This window comes from Hemiscyllium ocellatum, chromosome 1, assembly GCF_020745735.1.
Source record: "Hemiscyllium ocellatum isolate sHemOce1 chromosome 1, sHemOce1.pat.X.cur, whole genome shotgun sequence".
Taxonomy (NCBI): domain Eukaryota; kingdom Metazoa; phylum Chordata; class Chondrichthyes; order Orectolobiformes; family Hemiscylliidae; genus Hemiscyllium; species Hemiscyllium ocellatum.
In genome coordinates, this window is record NC_083401.1 from 63,853,777 (window position 1) to 63,881,558 (window position 27,782).

At 40.0% G+C, this 27,782-nt stretch overlaps 1 protein-coding gene across 4 annotated transcripts in view; it reads left to right on the plus strand.

Moving 5' to 3' along the window:
- Positions 1-22,195, plus strand: part of npr3 (natriuretic peptide receptor 3) — an 80,305-nt gene extending 58,110 nt beyond the window's left edge. The window contains exons 5-9 of one of the 4 annotated variants that reach the window (XM_060821466.1): positions 18-112; positions 2,564-2,702; positions 3,103-3,187; positions 18,517-18,572; positions 21,634-22,195. In XM_060821466.1, coding sequence (XP_060677449.1) covers positions 18-112; positions 2,564-2,702; positions 3,103-3,187; positions 18,517-18,572; positions 21,634-21,722 — 464 coding nt within the window. In that variant the 3' untranslated portion in view covers positions 21,723-22,195. Of the gene's footprint in view, positions 1-17; positions 113-2,563; positions 2,703-3,102; positions 3,188-18,516; positions 21,246-21,633 lie in introns of those variants that run through there. The other 3 variants (XM_060821515.1, XM_060821592.1, XM_060821558.1) reach the window with 3 other exon arrangements.
- The last annotated feature ends 5,587 nt before the right edge of the window (positions 22,196-27,782 follow it).

Sequence of the window (27,782 nt, forward strand, 5' to 3'; positions counted from 1 at the left end):
TGCATTCCATTTATCAGGCATAGCAGGCCAGGTATCAATTGATGCCAATGGGGACAGATATGGGGATTTCTCAGTGATCGCAATGACAGAACCTGAAACAGGAAATCAAGAGGCAAGTAAAGTAGTGACTTTGCGGTATCATTCGTGTGATGTGCATCAAAAACCATGATATATATTTGCATCAGAATATTCTGCTGTTAAAAATTAGATTGCTGTATATCCACTTCACTATAGTTACCATAAATACCAAATTACTTGCAAATTGGAACTTACAGATAATTTTACTTAAATAATTGCAAGGAAATCTTATTGCAAAATAAATGTGGTTGGAAATATTAATTCCTGCAATCCTATTGTTGAAGACTTGCAATTTGGTATTTTTGGTTATACACAGATATGTTAATTTCAGTAATTGATTAATGATGTGTTTTTAACTCAAACAGTGGGCTTGGAGTACATTTCCTAGAATGTAGTTACTCGTAATAAAATGAGGGAAGAAATATCATTCCCAAATAAGTGGGAAGGTTTAACTGCAAATTTCCCACTGTATCATGTGGCAGTTTAAAATTATTCACTTTTGAGTTTTAATGATGCAGGCCAAGGGCTGTATAGATAAAACACGTCCTGGATATAGATTAGCATTTTAAATGTTCATGTGGCTGGAAATCTTGAATTTATCTAGCTCTTAGCTGTTTTCCAGGGCCTCAGTAAACTAAGTGACTGAAATGAGGCAAGGATCACTACAGCAAGAAGGCACAGCTCTTTTTGTGGGCCAGGATAAAAAGGAATTCTCACCCAGCCCCACATATTCACTTACCTCCAAACAGATCACCTAACTTGCACACAACTCAGCTTCAACCTCCAACCGTCACACGACTAGGAAAACCCCAAATGCCACTCACTGTCACCATCTCCACCTTCAGCCCAATTCTCTGAGATCAGACCTACCACATATTGCAGTCTCTGTCAAAAAGCTCCCTGCCTTGGAAGAACAATCTATGTAATTGGCTTACATCCAGGGGTAATCCATTAAATGTTAAAACTCCATAGTATGCAGGGAATCCCAAACTTTGACATTTCTTCCTTGCTCCTAGAGCATTGAGTTCACAGATTGTGTTTGTTTATATAAGGTTAATGTATTTTATAACTTGGTTCCGAAAGGTCTGACTACTTTTATTATTTGCTTGTTAATTGATGAATTTTATTTTCCAGTTTATGACCCATATTGAAGAATGCTAAGAATTATAAATCATATTTACCAACGGTTCATCTTTTAGGCCACTACCTAGCACTGGAGCAGTGGAATCATTTACTATTGGGTTGAATATTCAGCTGCAAGCTCCATCCATTAAAAGCATTAGATCATTAGTGATTCTGTTTTGTCAACTAAAGAGAATATTTGATTTTTTTTCTTTATTAGCATCTTTAAGTGATTATAATAAGTTAGTCTTCTTGTGATCTCTTTTGTCAATGTTTCAGTGTTTACCTGGAGAATATTTAAAGAGTGAAATGTTTCAAGCTTCTATTATTGATGCTTCAATGTTCTGGCTCCTCAACACTTAATTATAAATTTGTAGGAAGAGCATAGATTTTCTTTTCCCAAAGGAGATGTATAAATGAGTGTTTTATTCATCCAGCGCCTCCACATTTGCAATTTTTATTACATGACGCATTGACTACACACTGGGTAAATGGACATAGAGGGACATAGTTGGCATGGATAATGTGAGGGGTCCCGGGGAGTGCTGAGGATCTACTTTGGCATGGAATGTTGCCAAGGAGAGGCCAGGTGGATGATTGGCTGGAATGGGTATGTATTGACACAGTAGGTATTGGGGCCAGTGAGGGGTGAATAAGAGAGGTGGGACCGGAGGGCCTTACTACTTTTATTACATGTGGGATAAAGCCCCAGAGATCTACTGTGATCCTTCGAACCAGCCTGGCAAAACTAATATCGACTGAGATGTAACACACACTTAGCTGGAGTGCAATTTTTGCGCAGCTGGGTCCTTTAGCTGAGTAGATTTTGCAAATCAGGCTATTTTCTAACTTTAACTACTTGTCTCAGTGGCAGAATCTGTCCCTGGGTAGCTCTAATGCAGAGCTGCCAAGGCATAGGGACAACGTGTCAAATGATATCCATGCGAGAGCAGACAGAGTGTCTGTTTCACACTGGATCTACAAGATGGTAACTTCTGATAGAGCAGCATTCCCTCAGTATGGTATTGGAGTGTCAGCTTTCAGTTTTGGACTCGAGTCCTGAAATGGGACTTGAACCCAGAAAAGTCTGACTCAGAGACAAAACTGCTACCAACTGAGTCACAGATGACAAAAAAAACGCTCGTTTCAAGAAATCCTGTGGCTGCCTGTGGGAGTGAAAATTACTCAGTGGTCTTTCAGCTGAATTCCAAACAGTCAAAAAAAAAAGAGGGAAGAAATAAACAAGAGATATCATCGGATAAAATAGATGCGGTGAATTGCATGACATAAACTAGGCTTTAACATAGTGAAAGGAATTTTAATTACCCAAATCCTTATACTTTCTGTGTTTCTGTGATTATAGGTAATAGCTGACTACTATGGTTTGAATGCAACCTTTGAACTCAGGCCAAATGTAAGGCTCCTTTGGGCAAATGGAATGCCACCTCCAGATGAACCTAGCTGTGGCTTTACGAAGGAACATTCTGCTACCTGTAAATCATGTAATTTCTCTTCAAACTATAAACATTTCCCCCCCTTTCTAAACTAATTTAGGAAATGTATTTTGCAGTGAAAGCTTTCTCAAACCAGAGTGTCGATGTAACATGTTGACTGAGTGGTATTACATTACCTCAGACTAACTGGAATCAATCTGCGGTGACATTTTTAACTGGCATTGAGTTTGAGCAGTATGTTAACTGGGGAGTAGCATTTTTAATTCAAACTGGAGTGTAACAAAATTTGAAATGGATTAACAAAAGGCAACCATTATGAATGACTGTTGTATGTTTAATATATTAACCAAGAATACTTATGAAAGAAATTCATTTTCTGAATAGCTGCATTATTTTATCCGAACAAATACTTAATGTTAACAAAAACCACTTGTGTTGTTCTGTGTAGGTGGGCTTGGAGAGTCCGCAGTCACTGGCATTGTAGTCGGCTCATTGTTGGGATGTGCATTGCTGCTGGCGTTTTACTTGTTCAGGTAGGAAGAACCATTTGGAAATGGAACGCAAGGGAAGGAAGGAAATTATAAGATTTTATTTATTTTTTAATTAACAGATGTATTAACAGAATTATTTGCATGCTTAAAGATCAAGTATAAACAGTTTGTATTCGCATTCCCTCCTTAAAATAGTTCTTGGACTTCAGGATTTTATACAAATGGCACAGACGTAGGGTTTTGTTGAAGCACAGACATACTTATTAAAGCAAAACTAGCCTAACACCCTGATTCAAACACATTTCTACACTGGTTTAAAATACACAAGATGTCAATTGGTTTGCTCAACCAAGTTCCTCCACAGCTTCACCTCAGCTCTCCTACAGCATAACACCAATATTATTGTGACTTGCCACAGGATCACAGAATGTTCTGGTGTAGGGGAAGGCCATTCAGCCCATTATGGCTGCACTGGTTCTCTTACCCACAGCTAATCTCTTGCCCATATCGCTGCATGCCATCTCTATCCAAATAATCATCCGTTGCCCTCTTCAATGCTTCAGTTGAACCTGCGTTCACTATCTTATGTTAAGAAAACTGTCTCTGACAAGCCACAGGCAGAAACCCTGTATTTTTGCCCTAAACCCCTCATAATTCAAACCCAATACCACCTGGAATTGTTGTTAATCTCTCAGTCCCAAAACTCTCCAGATTCAGCTGACAACTTAAAATCCTCCATCCAGTCATGATTTGGAGATGCCGGTGTTGGACTGGGGTTGTACAAAGTTAAAAATCGCACACCAGGTTAAAGTCCAACAGGTTTAATTGGAAGCACACTAGCTTTCGGAGCGACGCTCCTTCATCAGGTGATAGTAGAGGGCTCGATCGTAACACAGAATTTTTAGCAAAAATTTAACTCCATCCAGTCAGGCTTTCTAATGGGAACGGTGGGTTCCTTAACTAGGTTGACTGTTCCTGATCTTTCTTCATGCCAAACACTTCACTCTTGTCCTTTTTATGGTGATATCCTTATTGAATTATAATAAACGTGTTTCGTGGCACCATCCTGCTCGATAATCAGTGCTTAGCAATCCCTTTGTTCCAGACCCACCTTTTCAGTGCTGATGTTATTTCCACAGGTGAAAACAATACATTCCACCAAAGTGAGGTACCTCTGGCTCCAAAGCTGATCTTTAAGTGAAAGGTATCTGTCTTTCTGTGACAGGGGTGAATGCATGGTGGTCTGGGGTGTTTGGTTGTGACAATTGGCTCCCCGTTTCTTAATTAGATTAAATGATGATGTCCTTAGTGCAGTAATGCCCCAAGTTCCAGTCTTTCTGATAGTTTCAGTGATGTTAGAATCCCTGGTGCCTATGCCATTTTTAAAAGGCCACTGTACACCTGGATATGCATTGGTTCCGTAGCTGCCCTGTTCAGTCAAGGACAAGAGCTGAATGTGTTGGAGAATGGGAAGATGGCACTGCATTTCTCCAACTGGGGCCCTGCCATCTGGTAGAGGGGATGGTGCAGAGGAGGGTGTTCACTTCCTGGAGGACCGGCAGAGGAGGCCACACCATTGAATGCTGGCAGTTCCTTGGGCCAATGCCATCCTAACAATATGGAGGAATGGCCAGCAGTGCCACGAAAAGGTCAGTGACCTTCTCTGCTCTGCCAGGGTAAGTGATGCACTCTCTTCTACAACTCACACTCCCTCTATCTCTGTTACTGCACCCACTGCGCACTAGGGTCCATGCTCTGCACCTTTCACTATCACATGCAACAACTTCCCTTGTTTAGTGGCTCACCCCCAACCCAGTCCTCCCATACCACTAACCCTGTATGAACTCTGCATGGCCTGCTCACTCACGAGGCACTATTTGATGATCTGCATCGGCACAAATAGCTGTGCCACCTATTTATACCTCATTCCATTCCTCCCCTTCTCTTATTTCAGGAGAAGGCAGCCCACCAGAGAGCAAACAGGGTGGAGGATGTACAAAGTTCAGCTCCTCAGGCCCCATGAGCACAGAATCCTGCCCCTTGCGGGAGAACACCAGGCCCACTTCTGTGGGGGTGCTGAGAACACAGGAGGAGGCTATTCAGCCCCTCAAACTTGTTCCATCTTTCAATGAGATCAAGGCCAATCATGGCCGAATTCCATATGCCTGTCTTTAACCCAGATCCCTTAAGAATAGAAGAATCTCACAGAATCCCTATAGTGCAAAAGGAGGCTGTGCGTCCCATCAAGTCTATTCTGAAGAACATCCCACCCAGAGCCATCCCACCACCAGCTCTACACGGGGTAACTTAGCATGGCTAGTCCACCTAACCTGTAGGTCTTTGAATTGTGGCGGGGGAATCGGAGCACCAGGCAGACAGATACGGGAAGAACGTGCAAAGTCCACACAGGCAAGGCTAACATCGAACCTTGGTCTCTGGTGCTGTGAGGCAGCACTGCTAATCACTGAGCCACCACACCTCCTTTAACATAGAACATAGAATGTTACAGCACAGTACAGGCCTTTTGGCTCTCAATGTTGCGCCGACCTGTGAAATTAATCTGATGCCCATCTAACCTACACTGTTCCCATATTATGCATGTCCAATGCCCATTTAAATCCCTGTAATGTCGGCGAGTCTACTATTGTTGCAGGCAGGCAGTTCAACACCCCTAACTGCTCTCTGAGTAAAGTTACTACCCCGATATCTGTCCAAAAGCTATCATCCCTCAATTTAAAGCTGTGTCCCCTCGTGTTAGCCTTCACCATCCAAGGAAAAAGACTCTCACTGTCCACCCTATCTAACACTCTGATTATCTTAAACATCTCAATTAAGTCAGCTCTCAATCTTCTTCTCGCCAATGAAAACAGCCTCAGTTCCCTCAGCCTTTCCTTGTAAGACCTCCTTTCCATACCAGGCTGGAAAATCTCCTCTGAACCCTTTCCAAAGCTTCCACATCCTTCCTATAATGCAGTGACCAGAACTGCACGCAATACTCTGGGTGAGGCCTTACCAGTGTCTCCGAAACTCTGAAACTCAATCCCCCAATTTTGCATAACAAAGCTTAATCCCTCTCAGATTTAAAGCAAAACAACTCATCCAGCATTAACTGCTGCCTGAGCATGTACCAATCCATTCCATTGCAATTCTGCCAGTATCATTCATTGCACACCATTTCTATCCTGCCTGTGACTTTCTCTTCTGTCTCTGTCTCTGTGTCTCTGTCTCTCTGGTTTCTCATGGAAGTACTGGTGGCTGTTGACCACCTCCTCAGGAAATCAGCCAGCTCCACCAGAAACCACTCAGGGAGAGAGCACTGGGGCTACAGAGGAAAGCTGCCTCCACAAACCCACACCAGGCCAGATACGGACACCATGAGGGGACATTTCCTTTTAGAAAGTGTGAGAGCACAATCTGGGGCAGGAAGCTCCTCAGCTCACAGAGAACCAATGCATTGGAATCATAGGCCTGAACCCCCCCCCCCCGCCCCCACACCCCACTCCTTTGCCAGATTGGTTCCAGACACTCCCTCTACAGCAGCAGTTCCCAGCTTGACCCTTGTCAGCCCATTGACCTTATTTTCTGTGGACAGATGTGACCGATTGTCCATGACCACCCCGTTGAGAGACCTTGACTGTGTATATGGAAATTATTATGGCAGTCATGTAGTTAACTTAGTGTTGCAATGTATGCCTGGGATTGTTAGAGGACTCCAGTACCAGATAATGGTAGTGCATTGTGATAGGCTACTTAGGGAGGAGAAATTGAGGACTGCAGATGCTGGAGATCAGAGCTGAAAATGTGTTGCTGGAAAAGCGCAGCAGGTCAGGCAGCATCCAAAGAGCAGGGGAATCGATGTTTCAGGCATGACCCCTTCTTCAGGAATTACTGGGAGATGAGCTAATGCTGAAGATGATGGTATTGTAATGTGATAAGTGTGTTGGAAGGAACCAATGTGGCAGATGATGGTTAGTTGAGAAAAATAAAGCAAGCCATCATTGACTCTGCTAATGTTATCCAATAAGCGTGGGACCAACAAATTGTATAAACTGGAGGATAACAAAGAAATTGTGTGGGGGCAGGGAAGACATTTTGCTGGTTCCCATAACTTTGATTTTGCAAAATTAATGTTTAATTTTGAGGATTTTCTGTGTCTCCTGGTAACTGTTTATAGAACACTGAGTGATTCTTCCACAACATGTAGCCGTGGATGGCAAAGTGCCCAGACCCACAAGTTTAGCTGTAATCTCCTTGACCGTGTTAGCCATGTCTCCCCTGAATTGGTCACAATGGAGGCATAGGACTGACTGACTGACTCCCCTGATTGCAGAGGCAGCAATCCCTGATTGACAGAAGTCTGACTGGATGCCTGACTAGTGTCCCTGGTTTGGCATTGGAGACTGCCCATGAGTTAGTGTACCAGTACACCCTGAGTGGTGGATGCAACCATGGACTTTTTGTCCCTAAGACTTTGAGAAATGGTTGCTTACTTGCTGCACATGCAGTTCATTAGCTGCAGAAGCTACTGGGCTAGCTTTGAGATTGATGTAAGGTACATTACCATCCAACGTGATGCCCATTCCCCCCACCCCACCCCCATTAAGTGAGTATTGCTGACCAGCAAGGCAAGGTGCCAGATTGTGATTGTGCCAATGGTGGAAGGGGTGAGCATGCTGTGACCATGCAGGTAGGCACTAAGTGAGTGAGGAAAAGCAAGCAGGCAGCTCAGTGATGCAGCCTGATCCAATCTGTGAGCTGGGTGCCTGTCAGTATGTGCAAACTGCCCTCTTGGAGCAGCCTCTCAGTGCTAGTTGCTGATGCCCCCTGTAATGCCAGTCTGTCCTTCCTAAGCAGTCAGCAGGTGGATTGGAGAGTTGCCACAATGGTCTGATGCCAGTGTTGGTGAAGGTCGGGATGGCCATGGATCGAGCCATGAACTGCTGTTCAGTGCTGAACAACAGGGAGCTCAGTCACAGCGTGTGCGAGCTGAATGGCCAGGCACCTACTCAGACCTCCATGCTGAGAGTTCTCAATGCGCAGTTTGTTCGGCATGTTCGCTAGGATAAGCTGAATGTTAATGAGGTGAGTTGAGGCATCATTGAGGTGTTTAGCCAGCTGTAATCCCCCAGAACCAGAAACCACAGCCTCGTGAGAAACTTGCCACACCTCTTGGCTAATGCATGGAAGATGCCGTGCAAAAACATTGAGGTAAATCTCGCCAGAACTTGTGTGCGATTCTGCCACAGATCTTACCATTTTCCATGTTATGCAAATTGCTATAAAATTCCTCACTGTATATATGTGTAAAGTTGAATACGAAGCATAATAAAGGAATGTAATGCAGTCGCTGGATTTTATTTGTCAGAAGTTACTTTGCATGTTTTACTCTTGGATGAATAAATGGATGCATCTTTTCAAAGTAATTTCTCAGGATTTTTCAAAGGATCAGTGTTTGAAATAGAATAACTTGAGCTAGCTTTATCATTTCATCTCCTCAGTAGCTATCACATGCCAGAGTAAATGGTGAAAGGTAAACTGCAACAGAATGCAGTTGGAGGTCAAAGTACCACAGCCTGAGGCGAAGTTCTATAATTCAAGGGCAAAGGGCAACACAAAGGCGGCACAAAAGGCTATGGTTTACTATTTCCATTTATCAGCCCCACTTCATAAGCTTTCTATGTCTCTCTTCTTCCCTTATTAACGTAGGCGTCACATAATTGACCTTGTCCGTCGGAAGTGGGGGCCCATGTCTCCAAGCTAAATCAGTTCATCTGTTACTGTGCGGAGGTTTAATCCTCAATCCTCATTAAATATGATCTCCAAATCTGTCTGCCCAATCTTACTGGATGAGTTTAATGAATGGACAGTATTTGAGAACACTTCTAAGGAGCTGAACTAATCACACTTTCTTGCAGTACTTCATGCTGCTGTCATTGTAAAGTGCTTCTCCGAATCTTGATTAGTACTGGAAAGGCTAAGAGTGGGAGATTCCGGGGGAGAGGTTTTCCTATCCCAATGGGGTGAATGCTTCTTCAGTGAAGCATTCCAAAATAGAAGAGGTTAATGACATTATACTATGAAATGGGGGTCAGTGTAATTTAATCCAAGCTAAAGAATTCGCCAACCCTAAGTATGGGCCTGGAGGACTTGGTAAAATAGAACAGAGGTCAAAAGTTCAATAACTACTGTGATGTAAAGATATGCTTTGATCTCTTGATGTTCTGAAAAGTTAGAGATTAAGGGTGTAATTATTGAATTTTGTAGATGAGAGGCTGTCTTACGCTCAGAGCTGAAAGTTTGAAAATTGTCTTAGAAGTATACATTCCTTTATCCTTAAAAGAAAGCCCATTTAGATTCTTCAAAGTATCTAAAAGAGCATGATTTGTAAAAGAAATTACTTGACTGCAAAGTTTGGGGTGAATGAAGTGATTGAAGTAGATGAGAGGTGGAGCATAGTTCTGTATTTTCATATTTCCCGACTGGTCACAGATGGACTGCAGTGTAGTTATTCTTCACTTTGGTTGGTTCACAGTTTGATACTATCCAGAAGGAGCCATTATACCTCTCCTGATTTTTAGGTGAGGCTATTAAATTCATCTCATTCTCCTTTCTTGTCCCTTTGTAAATTTTCCTCAAGTACTGACTCAATTCTTTTCTGGAAGTTATTACTGACTCTGCTTCCAATCCTCTTTCAGACCAGACATTCCAGATCCCAAAAATGCACTGTGTGAAATATTTCCTCTTGCTACCTGTGGTATTTGTACCCATTTTGGAAGAACCCAACACCCCAGTGCAAAAGATAAGGTTGAAACATTGGCAGCAATCTTCACCCTGAATACTGAGTGGACGATCCACTCTGGTGGTCCCCAGCATCACAGATACCAGTCATCAGCCAATTTGATTCACACCACGTGGTATTAGACCAAAGGCTGTGAGCCCTAACAACATTCTGGCAATAGTGCTGAAGACTTGGGCTCCAGAACTTGTTGCTCCCCTAGCCAAGCTCTTCCAGTGCAGTTACAACCTTGACATTTACCTGACCATGTAGAAAATTGCCCATGTATATTGTTTACACAAATAGCAGGATAACTCGAACCCAGCCAATCATCAGTAAAGTGATGGAAGGTGACATCAATAGTGCTATCAAGCAGCACCTGCTCAGCACTAACCTATCAGTGACACCAGGTAAAAACAATGACTGCAGATGCTGGAAACCAGATTCTGGATTAGTGGTGCTGGAAGAGCAAGGCAGTTCAGGCAGCATCCGAGGAGCAGTGAAATCGACGTTTAGGGCAAAAGCCCTTCATACAGGAATACATACTCAGTGACACCAGGCCCACTTGGCTCCTGATCTCATTACAATCTTGGTTCAAATGTGGACTAAAGAGCTGAATTCCCGAGGTGAGGTGAGAGTAACAGTCCTTAGTGTCAAGACCATATTTGTGTGAATATGGCATCAAAGAGCCCTCGTAAAATTGAAATCAATGGGTAGCAAGGGCAAACACTCCACTGGTTGGAGTTATATCTGACACAAAGGCCCGTTACCCATGAAGACACTACAAAATCCCTGAGGAAAGCCTGGACCATTGGAATCCTGGGCCTGAACCCACTTTGTCTCCAGCCAGTGCTGAAGTACCTGTGGATCCAAATTGGGCATGATACTCCAAATGCGACCCAAATACTTCTTTAAAAAATGTTGTGCGCGACATCGTTGTTTTTGCTTCTTTAATGCACATGGAGAATACAATCTCATGCTTTTGCAAAAGCATCTTCAACTAGTCCTGAAATCTTTGAAAATTTGTATACAGTGTTAGACCCTGGGAAATACAGAGGATTCAATGGACCTTGGCATGCATGTCCACAGATCCTTGAAGACAGCAGGACAGGTAGGTAAGGGAGTTAAGAAGACTTATGGGATACTTGTCTTTGAGTCAAGGCATTGAATACGAGATGAAGGGGTTACAATGAGCCTGCATCGAACATTAGTTAGGTCACAGTTTGAATACTGTGTATAGATCTGTTTGCCGATTGTTGTGTACAGAGTTCTGAGGTGCATAGACAGGGTAGATTGGGAGAAACTTATTCCCTTAGTAGAGGGGTCAATAACAAGAGAGCACAGTTTTAAGGTAAGGAGCAGGAGGTTGATGGGGATCAAAGGAAAATCTTCTCACCCAGAGGGTTATGGGTTTTTGGAACTCATTGCCTGAAAGAGTGGTAGTGGCAGAAAACCTCAAAACATTTAAGAACAATTTTGATGAACATTTGAAACATCACAGCATATAAGGCCACAGGCCAAGTGCTACAAAATGGAATTAGAGTGGATTCACAACAATGTGGAAACAGGCCCTTCACTCCAACAAGTCCACACCAACCCTCCGAAGAGTAACCCACCCAGACCCATATCCCTCTGACTAATGCACCTAACACTATGGGCAATTTTAGCATGACCCAGTCACCTGACCTGCACATCTTTGGACTGTGGGAGGAAACCCACACAGACATGGGGCGAATGTGCAAACTTCACACAGACAATTACCCGAGGCAGGGATTGAATCTGGGTTCCTGGTGCTGTTAGGCAACAATGCTAACCACTAAGCCACTGTGCCACCATGGTAGTGTGCATGTGTATTGACTAGTGTAAACACAATGGGCTGAAGGGCCTCTTTCACGACTGTACAGTTCTGTACTGACTTGATGCACTTCCTTTAAAAAATTATATTTAGTTTATCTCACCATTCTTCATTCTTCCTCCCAAAATACATGACATCATACTTCTCCTTGTTAACTTTCAACTGTCATATGCTTGTCAATTTCACAAACCTGTCTATGCCTTCCTGAACTAAAAACAGAAAGTGTTGGAAAAACTCAGCAGATCTAGCAGCATCTGTGAATTGAGGAACAAAGTTAAAGTTTTGAGTCAGTTTTGACTCACCCTCAGAGTGTTTCACTTTTATTCATACATCCTGAAGTTTGTTGTTAGCTTCCTCACTGTTTATTGCACGTCCAAGTTTTGTACCATTTATAAATTTAGATTCAACTCTGAATACCTACCTTCAGATCATTTTACTTATCACAAATTGCAGCAATCCTAAGACTAACCTGTGGGATATGTCACAGTGCAGAGAGACAGGTGTATCAGGAACAAAATAGAAACCAATCCCAGAAAGGTATGAAGCAAAGGTGGAAGTCTGAAAAAAAAGGGAGTAAAACTAATGAATTTATTGTGCAGAATGAAGCAAAGTTGACCAGTAAGGTTAAAAAGACAAAATCTAAACGCTCTTATGTTTTATTTCAGGAAGCATTTCCAGTAAGATAATGAGTTAGCAGTACAAACAGGTGGTTGTGATATAGTTATGATTACAGAGACATGGCTGTAAGGTGACCAAGGATGTGAAGTAAGCACCCAGGAGTATTCATTATTCAAGAAGGACAGGCACAAAGTGAAAGGAGCTGGGGTCGTATTATTCATACAGGATTCAAATCAATGCAATAATGAGGATTGATATTGGCTTGGAAAATCATGCTGTGGAACCTGTCTGGGTGGAAGATAAGAAATACCAAGGGAGAACAAACACGTCTGTGGGCCCCAAAAAACCATGGAGATGTAAGGGAGGGCATTGAACAAGAAATCTGAGAAGCATGCATTAAGGATACATCTGTAATATGGGTGATTTTCGATATAAATTGGACATATCAAATTAGCTGATATTGTGGAGGAAGATTTTTCTGAAGTGTATACATGATGGGTTTTATTGGACCAAAACTTTGAGGAACCATGGACAGAGACTAAACCATTCCAGAGTGGTTACTGTATAATGAAAAAGGCTTAATCAACAATTTGCGATGTGAGGGTCCTATGGGGAAGAGTGACTATAATATGAAGAATTCTTCATTAAAATGGAGACTGATGGAGGCAAATTCAAAACTGGGGTTCTGAATATAACTTTTTTAAAAAGCTATGAAGGTCTGAGGTGCAAATTTGCAAGGATGGATTGGGGACCCTGACCATTGGTTGACAGTGGATAAGCAGTGTTTCATTTGGGTCAAAAATAGAAGAGGAAACGTGGTTCAATCATAGCTTACTAAAGTAATTTGGGATAGTATTAGATCAAAAGAGGAGACATAAAAAGCAGAAAAAGCATCAAGTCTATAGATTGGGAGCATTTTAGAATTTAGCAAAAGAGACTGAAAGATTTGATCAAGATATGGAATAGTAGAGCATGAAAATAGAGTATTCAGGGAATACAAAAAAAACTGACGAAATGCTTCCACAGTTATGTGAAGAGATCAAGATTTGTAAAGACAAACATACATCCTCTACACTCAGAAGCTGGGAAAATTATAAGGAAGAACTAAGAAATGGCAGAAGAAATGAATACGTATTTTAGTTCTGTCTTCATAAGAATGGGCACAGATAACTTCTCAGAAATGTTAGGGAATCAAGGTTCTAGGAAGAGGGACGAATTGAAGGAAAGAGTGGGACAGAAATTAATGGGGTCAAAGACTGTCAGATCACTGAGATATAAAATATATTGCTGAGTACTATAGGAAGTGACCCTGCTTTGATGGCTACCTTCCAAGAACTCTATAGCCTCTCAAGCAGTTCCTAGGGTGGCAAATGTAATTCAGTAGTTAAAAAGGGAGGAAGACAAAATATATAGGATCACAGCCCTGTTAGCCAAACACCAACAGTGGGAAAATGCTAGAGTCTATTATAAAAGCTGTGGTAACACAACACTTGGAAAGTATTAGCAGGGTTGGACAAAGTCAACGTGGGTTAATGAAAAGCAAATAATGCTTAAAAATCTACTGAATTATTTTGAGGCAGTGACTAGTAATCTGGATAAGGGAGAACCAGTGGATGTGGTGTATTGGGATATTTAGAAGGCTTTAGATAAGGTCCCACTTAAGAGATAGTGTGCAGAATTCAAGTACATGGGATTGAGGTGACGTAATGGTATGGATTGAGGGAGGAAACAGAAAGTGAAGATAAATGGGCCTTTTTGAGAAGACAAGCAGTACTGAGTGGAATACTGCAAGGATCAGTGCTTGCACAGCCAGTGCCAGCTATTCACAATATTTATAAATGACCTGGATGCAACATGTCCACGTTTGCTGACAATAAATAGAAACATTGAAAATAGAAGCAGGAGTAAGCCAATTGGCCCTTCAAACCTGTTCCATCATTCATTATGATCATGGCTGATCCAGCTGAGTATCCTATTCCACTTTTCCCTCATATTCTTTGATTCTTTAGCTCAAAGTGCAATAACCAACTCCTTCTTGAAACCATGCAGTTATTTTTAGCCTTAACTGCTTTCTGTGATAGTGAATTCACCATTCATTGTGTGAAGACATTTTCCCTCAGCAACACAATGGCTCTTTGGATAGCACTGCTGCTTCACAGCACTAGGACCCAGGTTTGATTCCAACCTTGGGTGATTCTTTGTGTGGAATTTGAATTTTCTCACTGTGTCTGTGTGGGCTTCCTCCCACAGTTCAAAATGGGCAAGTTAGGAGGGTTGGCCATGCTAAATTGCCTATAGTGTGCAGGCTAGGTGGGTTAACTGTGGAGTTACGGGAAAGCGTGGGATGCTCTTCAGACAGTCAGCTCAGACCCGATGGGCCAAATGGCCTCTATCTGCACTGTAAAGATTCTATTAAATTCTTTTCCTAAATGGTTTCCCACATATCTTTAGATTGTGACCCATAGTTCTAAACATTGCAGGATAGCACTTTCAACATCTACCTTCCTAGACTTTTATAGCCACAGTTGGAGTTGGAATTGTGAGTTGTGAAGAAAATGCAAGGAGGCTTCAGGATGATTTAAACAAGTTGAGTGAATGAGCAAACACATGGCTAGTGCATTACAATGTAGATAACTATGAAGTAATATACTTTGGTGTGAAAAACAATTGGTAAAGTATTGTGATTAGAAGAATTCTAACACACCTGGATAGACTAGGTGCAGAGAGGATGTTTTCCCCTGATAGGATAGTCTAGAACAAGAAGCCACAGTCTCTCAAAATGAGGTAGACCAATTGAGGGCGGCATGGTGGCACAGTGGTTAGCACTGCTGCCTCACAGCACCAGAGACCCGGGTTCAATTCTTGCCTCAGGCAACTGACTGTGTGGAGTTTGCATGTTCTCCCCGTGTCTGCGTGGGATTCCTCTGGGTGCTCCGGTTTCCTCCCACAGTCCAAAGATGTGCGGGTCAGGTGAATTGGCCATGCTAAATTGCCTGTAGTGTTAGGTAGGGGTATGGGTGGGTTGCGGGTCGGTGTGGTCTTGTTGGGCCGAAGGGCCTGTTTCCACACTAAATAATCTAATCTAATGAGGATTATTTTTCACTCAAAGTGTGAATCTGTGGAATTCTCTCCCTCAGAAGGCTGTGCAGACCAAGTCAGTGAATATATTCACAAAAGCGATAAATAAAATTTTAGTTTTTAAAGTCATCAAATGGGAAAATAACATTGAGACCGGGAATCAGCCATGATCAGAATGAATGGTGCAGCATTTCAAAGGGCCAAATGGCCTACTCCAAGTAGAGTAGTTCATATGTTTTTATTCTGAAAATCCACGTCTATTGTTTTTAATCCTGTGGCTTTCAATTTTTCAAATAAGTCCAAAAAGTGATACTTTGACAGGCATTTGCTGTAAGTCCATAAACACAGCATCAATTACAGTCCCTCTGTTAGCCATCTGCCTGACTTCACCAAAAAAATCCAGTTGAGTTTGTCACATATAATTTATTTGAAACAAATTTGTGCTGACTTTCGCTTGTTAGTAAATACTTCTCAAAATGCCAGTTAATATTGTTCTGGATTATCATCTCTAAATTCTTCCCACCACACTGGCTTGCCGTTAGTGAGTTTTATCCCTCTGCTGCCTTCCTCTCAACCTTTTCTTAACTGCAGTTGTTTGTCAAGATTTACAGAATCTGAAGCAAAAAAAAAGATGAAAAATGTCAGTATTTAATACCTTTTGTTTGCTTCAGATTCTATAGTGGTGTTGACAATCTCGTCTTCATATCGGTGAGCTGTCCACCAGGAAGCACATCTTGCATTGAAAGAAACATTAATAGGTTACAATAAAAACCAAATGGTTCCCATTCATATTTCCAACATGGAACTTGCACAGTGGGAGCATTGCCAAAAACTTATTCTTGTCTGTAGCTTCAATCTTGGTGGTTTATACTTCATGCCAGGAGTTCTAATTAGTAAAATCTTAAAAGATTTTAAAATCTTCTTAAAAGTATTGAGTTCATGAGCTTAAGGATTTGAATTACATAGGAATGCTTGACAAAAATTATGATATATTTTCCCGACAAAATAAAGCCCTCCTTTTTGGTAAGATTCTATGTGGAATTCATAGAGAGAGATGAATTTGTTCTTCGTACACTCTTGGCAGAATGTTGGGATTAGCAGATGATTGACTTTTTTTTCTTTAGTCTGGTATAGTGTGCACAATATACAGGAGGGTTTGAGGAAGAGAGGCCAATTATAAATGATTTCTTGAGCATTTGTTCTTTTTGGTATTTCTGAGAAAGTCATAAGCACATTCCAAAAGGACATGCTTAGGATTCTGTTTGGAACATTGAACCGAACAAATTTTAGTGGAAACATTGAACAATGTTACAACATAACATGACCAGAGAATTTGTTAATGAAGAGTAAAGAAAGAATTATTTTCCTGTTTTCATTAATCTTTATTTGGAATGTCAATAATTATTTCTTTCTTGAGTATTTTATTGAGCACCAAGGGGTAATTTTCCACATATGCAGTTGTCATGGGCAATCTCATGCATCCCATATTGCAAAATCACAGGCAGCAATTTCAATATGTGCTGGTGGCAAGTTCCCTGCTGCCAGTCTATACTGGAAAATCACTTATTATGTTAAAAATGCAAAAAGAAACACATAATTTGAGACATCTATATAAATTAAGAATGTCCTGTAGCATGCTTTGTTGATTTTGGAAGTATTCTAGTAAAGAAACCCAGCACATCGGAAACAACTGCTGTCAAATATTTGTCCAGGAATGCGCTCTGAAGTCATTTCAAATTCAGATTGATCTGAAATGAAGCCAGTTGGATCTGTTTAGAATTATCCCAATTTGTCCAGTATGGACCTGTTACAATTTTAGACACAGTTCATTGTCTGGTTCAGTTAAATGCAGCCTCAGATTTTGTAGCACAGATGTTCGGCTCAAACAGACTGAAAATGGTTCCAGAAAGCTGGTCAAAACACCTGCATTCAAGTTTGAGCTCAGAATGTTTTCTGCAGCAAACAAAACAAAATGACAGGGAACCGTTTTGCCCTATATGTAAAGTGATGAGGACAATTTATATTTTTTTCCAGTTTAAGCATGTTTATTGTATACTTTTGCAGCCTAATTTTTAGATTTTGTACCTGGTCAATTGTTTCTTTAGTTGTTGAAGAGGCATCAAAAGATGATTATTCTGAATGCCATACGATTTTCTGATTTCTGTTAATTTTCTCAATTGAAATTGCACACAACAGTTTGTGTGGTACTGTATTGTTATTTTCTGGTATAAATATCTTCAAAGTAGTGACAGATTTGAATGTTCTCACTTGCTGCTTATCACCCTCCATTGGGAAGCTAATGAACTTTTGCCATCTCATCAGCAACCTTCAGAATAGCCCTGTGCACATCAAGCTAGCCAACTGATTTTAGTGTTGTCTGAAACAGCAGTGACACACCATGCAGAACCTGTTTTGGTGTTGAACAGCAAGCCTCACTCACAAGTAGCACCAATAAGCAATTGCCTCCTGGTTGAAATGCATCTAGCTCACACTGTGCTCCAATCTGAAGACAAGGTGTGATTTCCTGTTACTGAAGAGGCACCTATTTCTTGGTACTTATGGTGATCCTCTTCTCACTGAGTTGGAAGCCTCAGAATAAACCCAGAAGCATTTGCATGTGAAGCAATTGGAAAAGAATTCAGAACATTGACGAACTCTTTCCTCTGAAGTAGTTCAAAACCAAACAATACACAATGCAGCCAAACATGTGGCCGAAATGACGCTTGCGTTTGTTTCAGACGGCAGAAAAGGCCTAATATATTTCCAGTGCACATCCTGCATGGGAAAAAGAATGCAAAATTTGGCATTTGTTTTGTACCCATAAAACAGACAAAACATGTAACGTATTTGAAAGAAATTCTCTAAATTTATGACCTCAGTGTATCTGAAATAAAAACAAAACAACTGCTAGAAAAGAACAGATGGCTTATCAATACCTGAAAGGGGGAAATAGTTCATCTTTCTATCCAGGACCCTGAATCTTTCATGTGTATGTTTTTCAAATATGGAATGGAGTATTTTAGCAATGTTGTCATTTCTTTCTAGGAAGAAGTACAGGATAACTATTGAAAGACGTGCACAACTGCATGAAGCTGATAATGGTAAGCATCACCATTTGAGAGAAGACTCTGTCCGATCCGACCTGTCAACAGCCTAAACTGTAAAATTGAATCTTCCTTCTTACAAACTTTCAACTTTTAGGGAGGTTTACCAAAGGTATCACTGCAAACAAAAGGCTGATAAGAAACGCATTATTTTGAAGACAAGGCTATTAATATGTCATAGTTTTTTTGTTGCTTTTGAAAACTCAGGAATAATTCAAGTTTTACACTGCACCACTATACTGGAAGCTTCATCTCATTGAAGATGATAAAATGTGATACAGCATGTTTCACAGAGGCCAGAAAGGACTTGCACTGGCAACCTAAAAAAAATCTTCAAAAGAAGGTATTCTTTGGGTGGTTGTCTCTCCCAGTAAGTTACTGGGAACTGTCCAATATCCATCCTTAAATTTTACCGAATAAAATTGATCTTAGAGCCAAGGTGATATATTTTAGCAAAGTTCATGAATTCTCAAATCATACTGACAGATGTAAACTTTTTTAAAAAAAATTACTACTAAAGAGTAAAAGTTACCTTTGGATATAGTTTTATGTGAATGCTTAATGCGTTTAAATCAGATTTCTCTTTTGACTGTAACAACAAAGGTGTTCACTATAAATGGCCCTCTTTTTTAAGTAAAATAGCAGAAATTATTTTTGAGAAAAGCATTCAGGATTCAGTCATAATATTGATGATAGAAATTACTACCCCTGTACTGCTTAAAAATATATTTCAGTGGATCCATCTATGTGAGTTTACTATATTACACATAAAACACTGCAATTTGTAGATTGCATATGTCATAGAAGGCTCACTGAACTAGGCTGCTCCTTGCTGTGTTATAAAAGTGATTTAGTTTATTGGACGTGATAACTAAATCTTCAGTAATAGATAATGGCAACAATAACTTGCAATTATATAGTACTCAATGTACAAACTGGCTCAAAGCGCTGTACCGTTATTAATCCAATCTGTTTTATTGCTCTGTCATATTTGTAAGCTGTAAACAGCGGCTAAATCCTTGACAGCTAAGGATCATCTATTTTATACAATAATTATTGACTTTATTTACCAAGCATTGTAATCACAACAGTATTGAAAATTATGATGCAGTGTTAGGAATTAAATATACATCTTACATTAAACTGTACAATGAATATTGACTTTCAGCTTTGACAATAAACATTATAAACATTTGAATAATTTGGGAATATTGTCTTAAAGGGGTATGCAATAAATAAGTCAATATTTAATATTTTTAGACTATAATGATAAAATATTAAGCAATTTGTAGATTTTCAATAGTATGCTAAACAATATCTTGTATATATTAATTAATTTGGATACACTTGTACAGTGATAGGGAAGATGAATTTTTTATGTTCATTTCAAAAAGTTTCTTAGACATTCTATTATTATTCAAGTTGATTTAGATGCTACTGTTAGTACATTAGTGGGCAGTGAGAATATAATTCCGATAATGATCTTATTGTGGAAGGCAGAGAAATTGGTTACCTATGTTGACATATATATAATATATAGTATACTTGTCACAGTACAAAAGTTGTGGAATATTCCAAGTTAATTGTTCCTCGTATTCACCTCACTAGATTCTAACTGCGACATCATGATTTAAGCAAGTTGTACGATATTAAAGTGTTATGGTCTATGTATAGACATTTACTTCCACAGTACTGTGGTTATTTTTGCTCAGTTTAGTTTATTAATTGTTTCTACAGGCAAATAATGCTTGTTTGGCCCTGAAATATACTCTGTTTAAGTGTAAATACTGTACATCTGATGTTTTTAGCATTTGTCTGATGGATTTTGTAATGTATTATGCCATCAGATAATGGCTGTAAATTTATCGTATAACTTTCAAACCCCAATTGCAAAGAAACAAAACTGGCTTTTAAAAATGAAAACTCATTAATAAAAAAAGCAGAAAAAAATCCTTCTTAAATATGTATTTGAAGTATCTGTGGAATACTGAAGGTGAATTCCAAATTAGATGTGATCACTTTCATCAGGCTTTCTTCAAATGAGATGATTGCTTCGAAATGAAAGACCGATGCACCTGAATTCGAAGGAAAAACCTTTACTGAAGTAAAGATTTCATGAGTTTTTCTATATTTTTTATCACTTCCAGCATGTACCACTAAAAGTATTGTTAGCAACTGATGATATGAAATGGGCTGCCAATATTCAGATTATGAGCTGCTGTTTTTAAATATGTAATTAGAAATTGAAAGAATTTGTATTAAAGTTTAGCAATTTAAGAATACTGGAAAAAAAATTCTTTGAATGCTTATAGGTATGGATGTTTCAACAGCAAATGCAAGGGTGCCATACAGTATAACAGTAATATACTGACCTAAGTAGAAATATCTGCATATAATGTGATATTTATTTAACAGTTGTGTAGAATTTAACATTCCTAACTGTAGATAGTTTGTTTTTTAAATTACAGTTGTGTTATATATTCATTCCGGATGTGTTGGTCAGTTTTAGATTGCCTATACCCTGTATTGTACCATTTTGTCTATTAAACGTAATGATGTGCAAATGTCTTTGTAAGCTGTTTTGTTTTCTGTAAACCAATATGTGGTAGATTATTCTCAGAATATTAGAGCAAAGCAGATATTGGCAATAAAATAACATATAAGTGGAAACCTTTGCTCCTCTGTCTGTGTAATTCTGTCTAATGACGTATATGATGCACACACTGTTGTCTGAGAATTTGCTTGGCACGTTTGTAAACTCTTTAGCCCAATGAGTGTTGTAATGTGACTAATCAAGTAATATTTAAACACCACTGCAGGTTAACCTGTTTCAGTTGTGCACTCATGGCTAACACATGTATCATTGGTATCATGTACATAGATTTCTTTTAACTGCATGAATGAAAATGCTGTTTTGTTATCATGAAAATTCACCCATGTTCTCCACAGTTACTAACACTCTTGTCACCATTTTTACTTCTGACCCTCTATCTAGTAGAATTGAACTATTTACAATACTTGTCACTTGCAGTAAATGCTTCCCATTTTATCCCTTTAGGTCCCCACTGCTGCAACCCACTGCTATATCTCCTTCATCTGAGAACACGAGATGATCTGGGTCACAATCTACTCCATAGCCACCATTAATATCCTACCGTAATTGATCAACAGGAGGAGAACGTCTGCAGGGCAGGACTGGTCCTGCCAGTTCTTCCCCAAGCTGAGATGGAATATTCCATTGCTTCCAGGCCTTGACCTGGTCAAACTTGCCCAATGACTTACAGCTTTGAAAACTATTTAACTTTGGTACGGGGTATTTGCCTGAGGGAAGTTTCCAAACTCCCAAATATTAGATATTTTCTGTGGATCCCTGTTTTGCAAAATATCCTACTGAATGCATTGTTTCAGTGAAAAAGGTGTCCCCACACAACAGCACCTTAACCTTGTCTCACAATTTAAGATTGAATCAAAAGAGCTTGGAACAATGTCAAACGTTTTTCTGTACTCATATCATGGTTCATTTTCTAGGGGACATTTTGTTCTATCACTTGAATTTTCTTGAATATCATTTAGCTGCTGGCAGAGTCTTGGCAAAAATTAAAATGCTGATATTTCTACAAGTCCATTCTTCTTAATAAATTAGCAATTTCATGAGTCTTGTTTGAAAAAAGCAGCCAACATCAGTAAAATGAATTGATTTGATTTATTATTGTCACATGTGTAAGATACATTGGGAAGTATTATGTTGTGTGCTAACCCTACAAATCAAACCTACATAAGTGTATCCGAGTAATAGAACAGAATGTAGAATATGGTGTAAAAAGTGAGGTCTGCAGATGCTGGAGATCACAGCTGAAAATGTGTTGCTGGTTAAAGCACAGCAGGTTAGGCAGCATCCAAGGAACAGGAAATTCGACGTTTCGGGCCAGAGCCTGATGAAGGCTTCCTGATGAAGGGCTCTAGCCCGAAACGTCGAATTTCCTGTTCCTTGGATGCTGCCTAACCTGCTGTGCTTTAACCAGCAACACATTTTCATCTGTAGAATATGGTGTGACAGTTACAGAGAAAGTGCAGAGAAAGATCAACTCTGAAATGTGAGAAGTCTGTTCATAAGTCTGATAGCGGGGAAAAGCTGTTCTTGAATCTGTTAGTACGTGTTTTCAAACTTTTATATCTTCTGCTTGAGGGAAGAGGGTGGAAGAGAATATAACTGGGCTGGGAGGGGTCTTTGATTATGTTGGCTGCTTTCCCAGGCAGCGGAAACTATAGATGGAGTCAGTGGATGGGAGGTTGATTTATGTAATGGACTGTGTTCACAACTGTCTCGCAGTTTTGATCAGAGTAGTTGCCATACCAAGCTGTGATACATTTGGATAGGATCCTTTCTATGTGCATTTATAAAAACTTGTTAAGAGACATTGTGGACATGCTGAATTTCCTTAGCCTCCTGAGGAAGGAATGACATTGGTGTGCTTTCTTGACTGTGGCATTGACATGGATAAACCAGGATAGATTGTCAGTGATATTTACTCCTAGGAACTTGAAGCTCTCGACTATCTCTACTTCAGCATCATTGATACAGACTGGGTGTGCCCTCATCTCCACTTCCTGAAGTCAGTGATCAGTTCCTTCATTTTGCTGACATTGAGAGAGAGATTGTTGTATTTACACCATGCCACTACGCTGTCTATCTGTTCCTATACTCTTGTCGTTGTTTGAGCTCCAACTCACTACGAGTCATGCAGCATGAAAACAGACCGTTCAGTCTAACCAGTCCACACTGACCATGTTGCCACACTAAATTAGTCCCTGTTGCCTGTGCCTCAAATCATTCCCATTCAAGAGGTTATCAAATGTCTTTTAAATGTTGTAACTGTACTTGCATCCACCACTTCCTCTGGAAGTTCACTCACACATGAACAACTCTGCAAAAAGGGTTGTTCCTGAGGTCCTTTATAAGTCTTCCTCCTCTCACCTTAAAAATATGTCCTCTAGTTTTGAACTTGCCCACCCTAGGCAAAAGACCCTTGCTATTCACCTTACCTATGCCCCTCTTGCTTTTATAAACTTAAATAAGACAATCCCTCAACCTCCTACACTCCAGTGAAAAAAGTCTTTCCAATTTTTCTATTGCAAACCCTCCATTCCTGGTAAATCTCTTTTGAACCTTTTACAGTTTAGTAAAAAAGGGCAACCAGAACTGCGCACAGCACTCCTGAAGAGGCCTCACCAATGCCGTCTGAGCAATGAAGGCAAGTGTGCTAAATGCCTATTTAATCAACATGTCTACATGTGATGCAAACATTTTCATAGAATTATGTACCTGGGGTGGTAATTTAATCTAGGTCTCTCTGTTCCAAAGGGCTGTACCATTAATTGTGTAAGTTCTGCCCCTGTTTGACAAACAAAAGAACTGATCCCTGTGGAACACTGCTAGTCATAGGCCATCAATCCTAAAAGAAACCATTGACGACTACCGTCTGTCTCCTATTATAAAATCAATTTTGTATCCAATTGGCAAGCTCACCCTGCATCCCATGTGATCTAACATTGCTAATTAGTCTACCATGTCACCACTCTGCCCTCATCAATTCTGGTTACTTCATTAAAAAATTCCATCAAGTTGTGGTGCATAAGCAAATTTGTGAACAGAGTTAGAGCTGAATTTGGCCACTTGTTCAGAAATGTGTAAGGACTTTAATTAGGGGCTGATGTTCTGACAAGGGGTAAACACCCCTTGCTAACTTAAACCAGCACCACAGAAAAGATCTACCCCATGCAGTAATCTGTAAAAATTCGAGAGTCAAAGAACCATTCCAAAAGTCACTATTTAACATAAAAATTAACAACTTTTTAAGGTCTAACAGAGAATATTAACTAACAACTGTTTGCAACTAATTTATCTATACCTATCTATTGTCTTCCCCTCTACAATACTGGTCAGAGAAAACCTCTGATTAAGATTTACTGAAAAATTCAAATTTCAAAACCAGCCAGCTGTCGAATCTTCTCTTTGTATCTTCTGCTATAGATTTGCTCTCCAGGTCGGAGTGGATTTTTTTTAATGTAAACTCCTTCTCTAGACAGTTCTCTCAGAGAGTTCTTATGAGCAGCCTACATCTGTTGGCCTTTTAGTAGTTCTCTCTCAACTGTTCAATTTTTTTCGGTTTTAAACCCCAAAACATCGGATCGTTTCATTAGTTTTAGTGTTGTCAAAATACCAAATTCAAACTTGATTGGAGTTTGGTATCTTGGGACATAATTTAAACGATTGGCCGAATTTGAATTTGTTTTTGTCTCCAAGCAATCCAGCCAGTGCTAGCTGTTCTGAGCAAGCATTACATTGTTACCTTGTTCTGGACTCTCTGTGCCTATCCATGTCGACAAGATATCCCAACCCAATCTAGTCCCACCTGCCAGGACCTGGCCCATATCCCTCCAAACCCTTCCTATTATCAGCTTTCAACTCTCTTAAAGGTACAGTACCCCTTACACCTTCATAACACGTCCCCCTTTAAGAAAAAATGAACCATCATAATGAAAAGATGGCTTCATTTTTTCTATTCTTTAAACACGTTACCATAACATACAGATAACTTTAATCTAAGTTCACCATGACGTCTTCCCTAAATACAAATATCATATGAACTTTATTATTTAAATCCATGATAACGCATCTGCAATTACATTCCTATGACCCTCAACATGTACGATTTTTAACTTAAAATTCTGTAACATAGGACTCCAATGAAATAGTCTCATATTTTTGTCTTTAAAGCATTCTAAGAATGTAAGAGGATTGTGATCTGTGTACACATTCGTCTACGACACATTGTTTGTGACATAAGCATTAAAATGTTGTAAGGCAGTACCACACTCAATAGTTCTTTTTCGATTGTGGGGTATTTCCTCTGCTGGATGTTGAGTTTCTTCAAAAAGTAACCAACTGGAAGTTCAATCCCATCCTCATCTTCTTGTACCAGTACAGCTCCAACTTGTATGTCACTAGCATCGATCATATCTTTAAATGGTTTTGAAAGGTTTGGAGTAGCTAGAACTAGTGCAGTGGTCAATATTGCTTTGAAATGGTCGAATACCTCTCGGCATTGTTCTGTCCACATTGTGTTCTTCAGCAACTCAGTTAACAGTGTCATTACATTGCTGCAGTTTGGAAAAAAGTTTCAACAGAATCTGCTGAGATTTAAAAATCAAAGTACCTCTTTCTTTGAGGTTGGTCGTGGAAATACCTCAATAGCCTTCATCTTTGTGTTCGTGGGGTCAACCTTCCATGACCGATGTTATGTCCCAAGAATATCACCTCTGCTTTCGCAAATTCAGTCCTGTTTACATTTATTACCAGTATTGCTTCTCAAAGTCATTCAAAGAGCTCTGCTAACTGTCCCATGTGATATTTCCAGGACTTACTAAAGATCACTACTTCGTCCAAATTGACTGCACAGTTTGTTAACCCAGCTACGGCTCTGTTCACGAATCTTTGGAAAATGGAGGGTGTGTTCTTCATTCCAAAGGCATCACTTTAAACTGATATAACCCATTTGGGGTTACAAATGCAGAAATGTCTTTCATCGTCTCTGATAAAGGTACCTGCCGGTAACCACACATTAAGTCCTACTTGGTGATGTAACTGGCATGTCTGACTTTCTCGATACAGTCCTCCAATCTCGGAATTGTATATGAGTCCAATTTTATAATAGCATTTACCTTCCGATAATCCATGCAGAATCATTGAGACCTATTCGGTTTGGGAACTAAGACGATCTGCGAACTCCACTTGCTCTGACTTGGTTCAATGATATGCTCCCAAGCCTGGCCTCTACCTCCTGGACCTGTCTGGCTTTGAAAGAATTAAGCTGGTAGGGGTGTTGTTTTATCGGAGCAGTACTCCCTATGTCTATTTCATGTCTAATAGCATTAGTCCTCCCCATCTGATTCTTACATATGTCCTTATAATGCAGTAACAAATCTGTCATCTGTGCTCCTGAGACAGATAGTTTACTAATCTATCCCAATCCTCAAGGACTTCTTCATTTTTAAATCTATTTTCAGACACATCAAAATCCACATCATCTGGATTTGATTCCTCACTCTGTGGGGCAGTAACAAACAATTGTTTCTCCAGTTCTTTCTCTCTAGGATAATACAGTTTCAATGAGTTCACATGACACACCCGATACCTTTATTACTATCTGACTGGATAGATCACCCGACTCAACTTTTTATCAATTTAATAGGGACCACTAAACCTGGCTTTGAAGGGATCTCCTATCAGTGGTAACTAGAGTAACACATCATCCCCTTGGGAAAACATCCAAGTTCTCAGAGCTTTTATCTGCCATCTGCTTCATTCTACACTGTGTCCTCTTTAGGTGCTGTTTAGCCAACTCCCCTGCTAGATTTAATCTTTCCCTGACCTCCAATACATACACCTCTGATACATAATCTAAGTGTGAGATCTCCAACTTTGGTTCTGACAAATTTTCTTTAAATAATTTCAGAAGGGCCTCTCACTTCATGTCCGAATATTAACTCAAAGGAAGTAAACTGAGTAGATTCATTTGGGGCATCTCTAATGGCAAACAATACGAATGGGATACCTTTATCCCAAACATTCAGGTAGTCCTGACAGTATGCTCTCAACATGGTCTGATGCCACCTTTCTAAAGCTCCCTGGGATTCAGGATGATACATACTTGATTTAAAGTGCTGTACACCTAAGCCATCCATAACCTCCTTAAACAGCCTAGCAGTAAAACTTGACCCTTGGTCCGACTGAATCTCTCTGGGTAGCACATACCGTGTGAAGAAAGCTACTAGCTCCTCTACCACCTTTTTTGCTTTGATACTCCGTAATGGAATTGCCTCCGGAAATCCGGTAGACAGTTAATTATGGTTAACGAGTACTAGTTCCCATGTTTACTTCCTGGGAAGGGACCTACACAATCAATTATAACCTGGGTGAAAAGTTCTTCAAATGCGGGAATTGGCAACAAAGGTACTGGTTTTATTACCACCTGTGGCTTACCTACCATTTGGCATGGGTGACACGTATGGCAAAAGTTAACCACATCCTTGTGCATTCCAGGCCAATAAAAATGTTTTTGCACCTTAGCCTGAGTCTTCCATATACCTAAGTGACCTCCTATAGGTAGTTCATGTGCTACCCATAATAACACTTCCTGTCTGTAT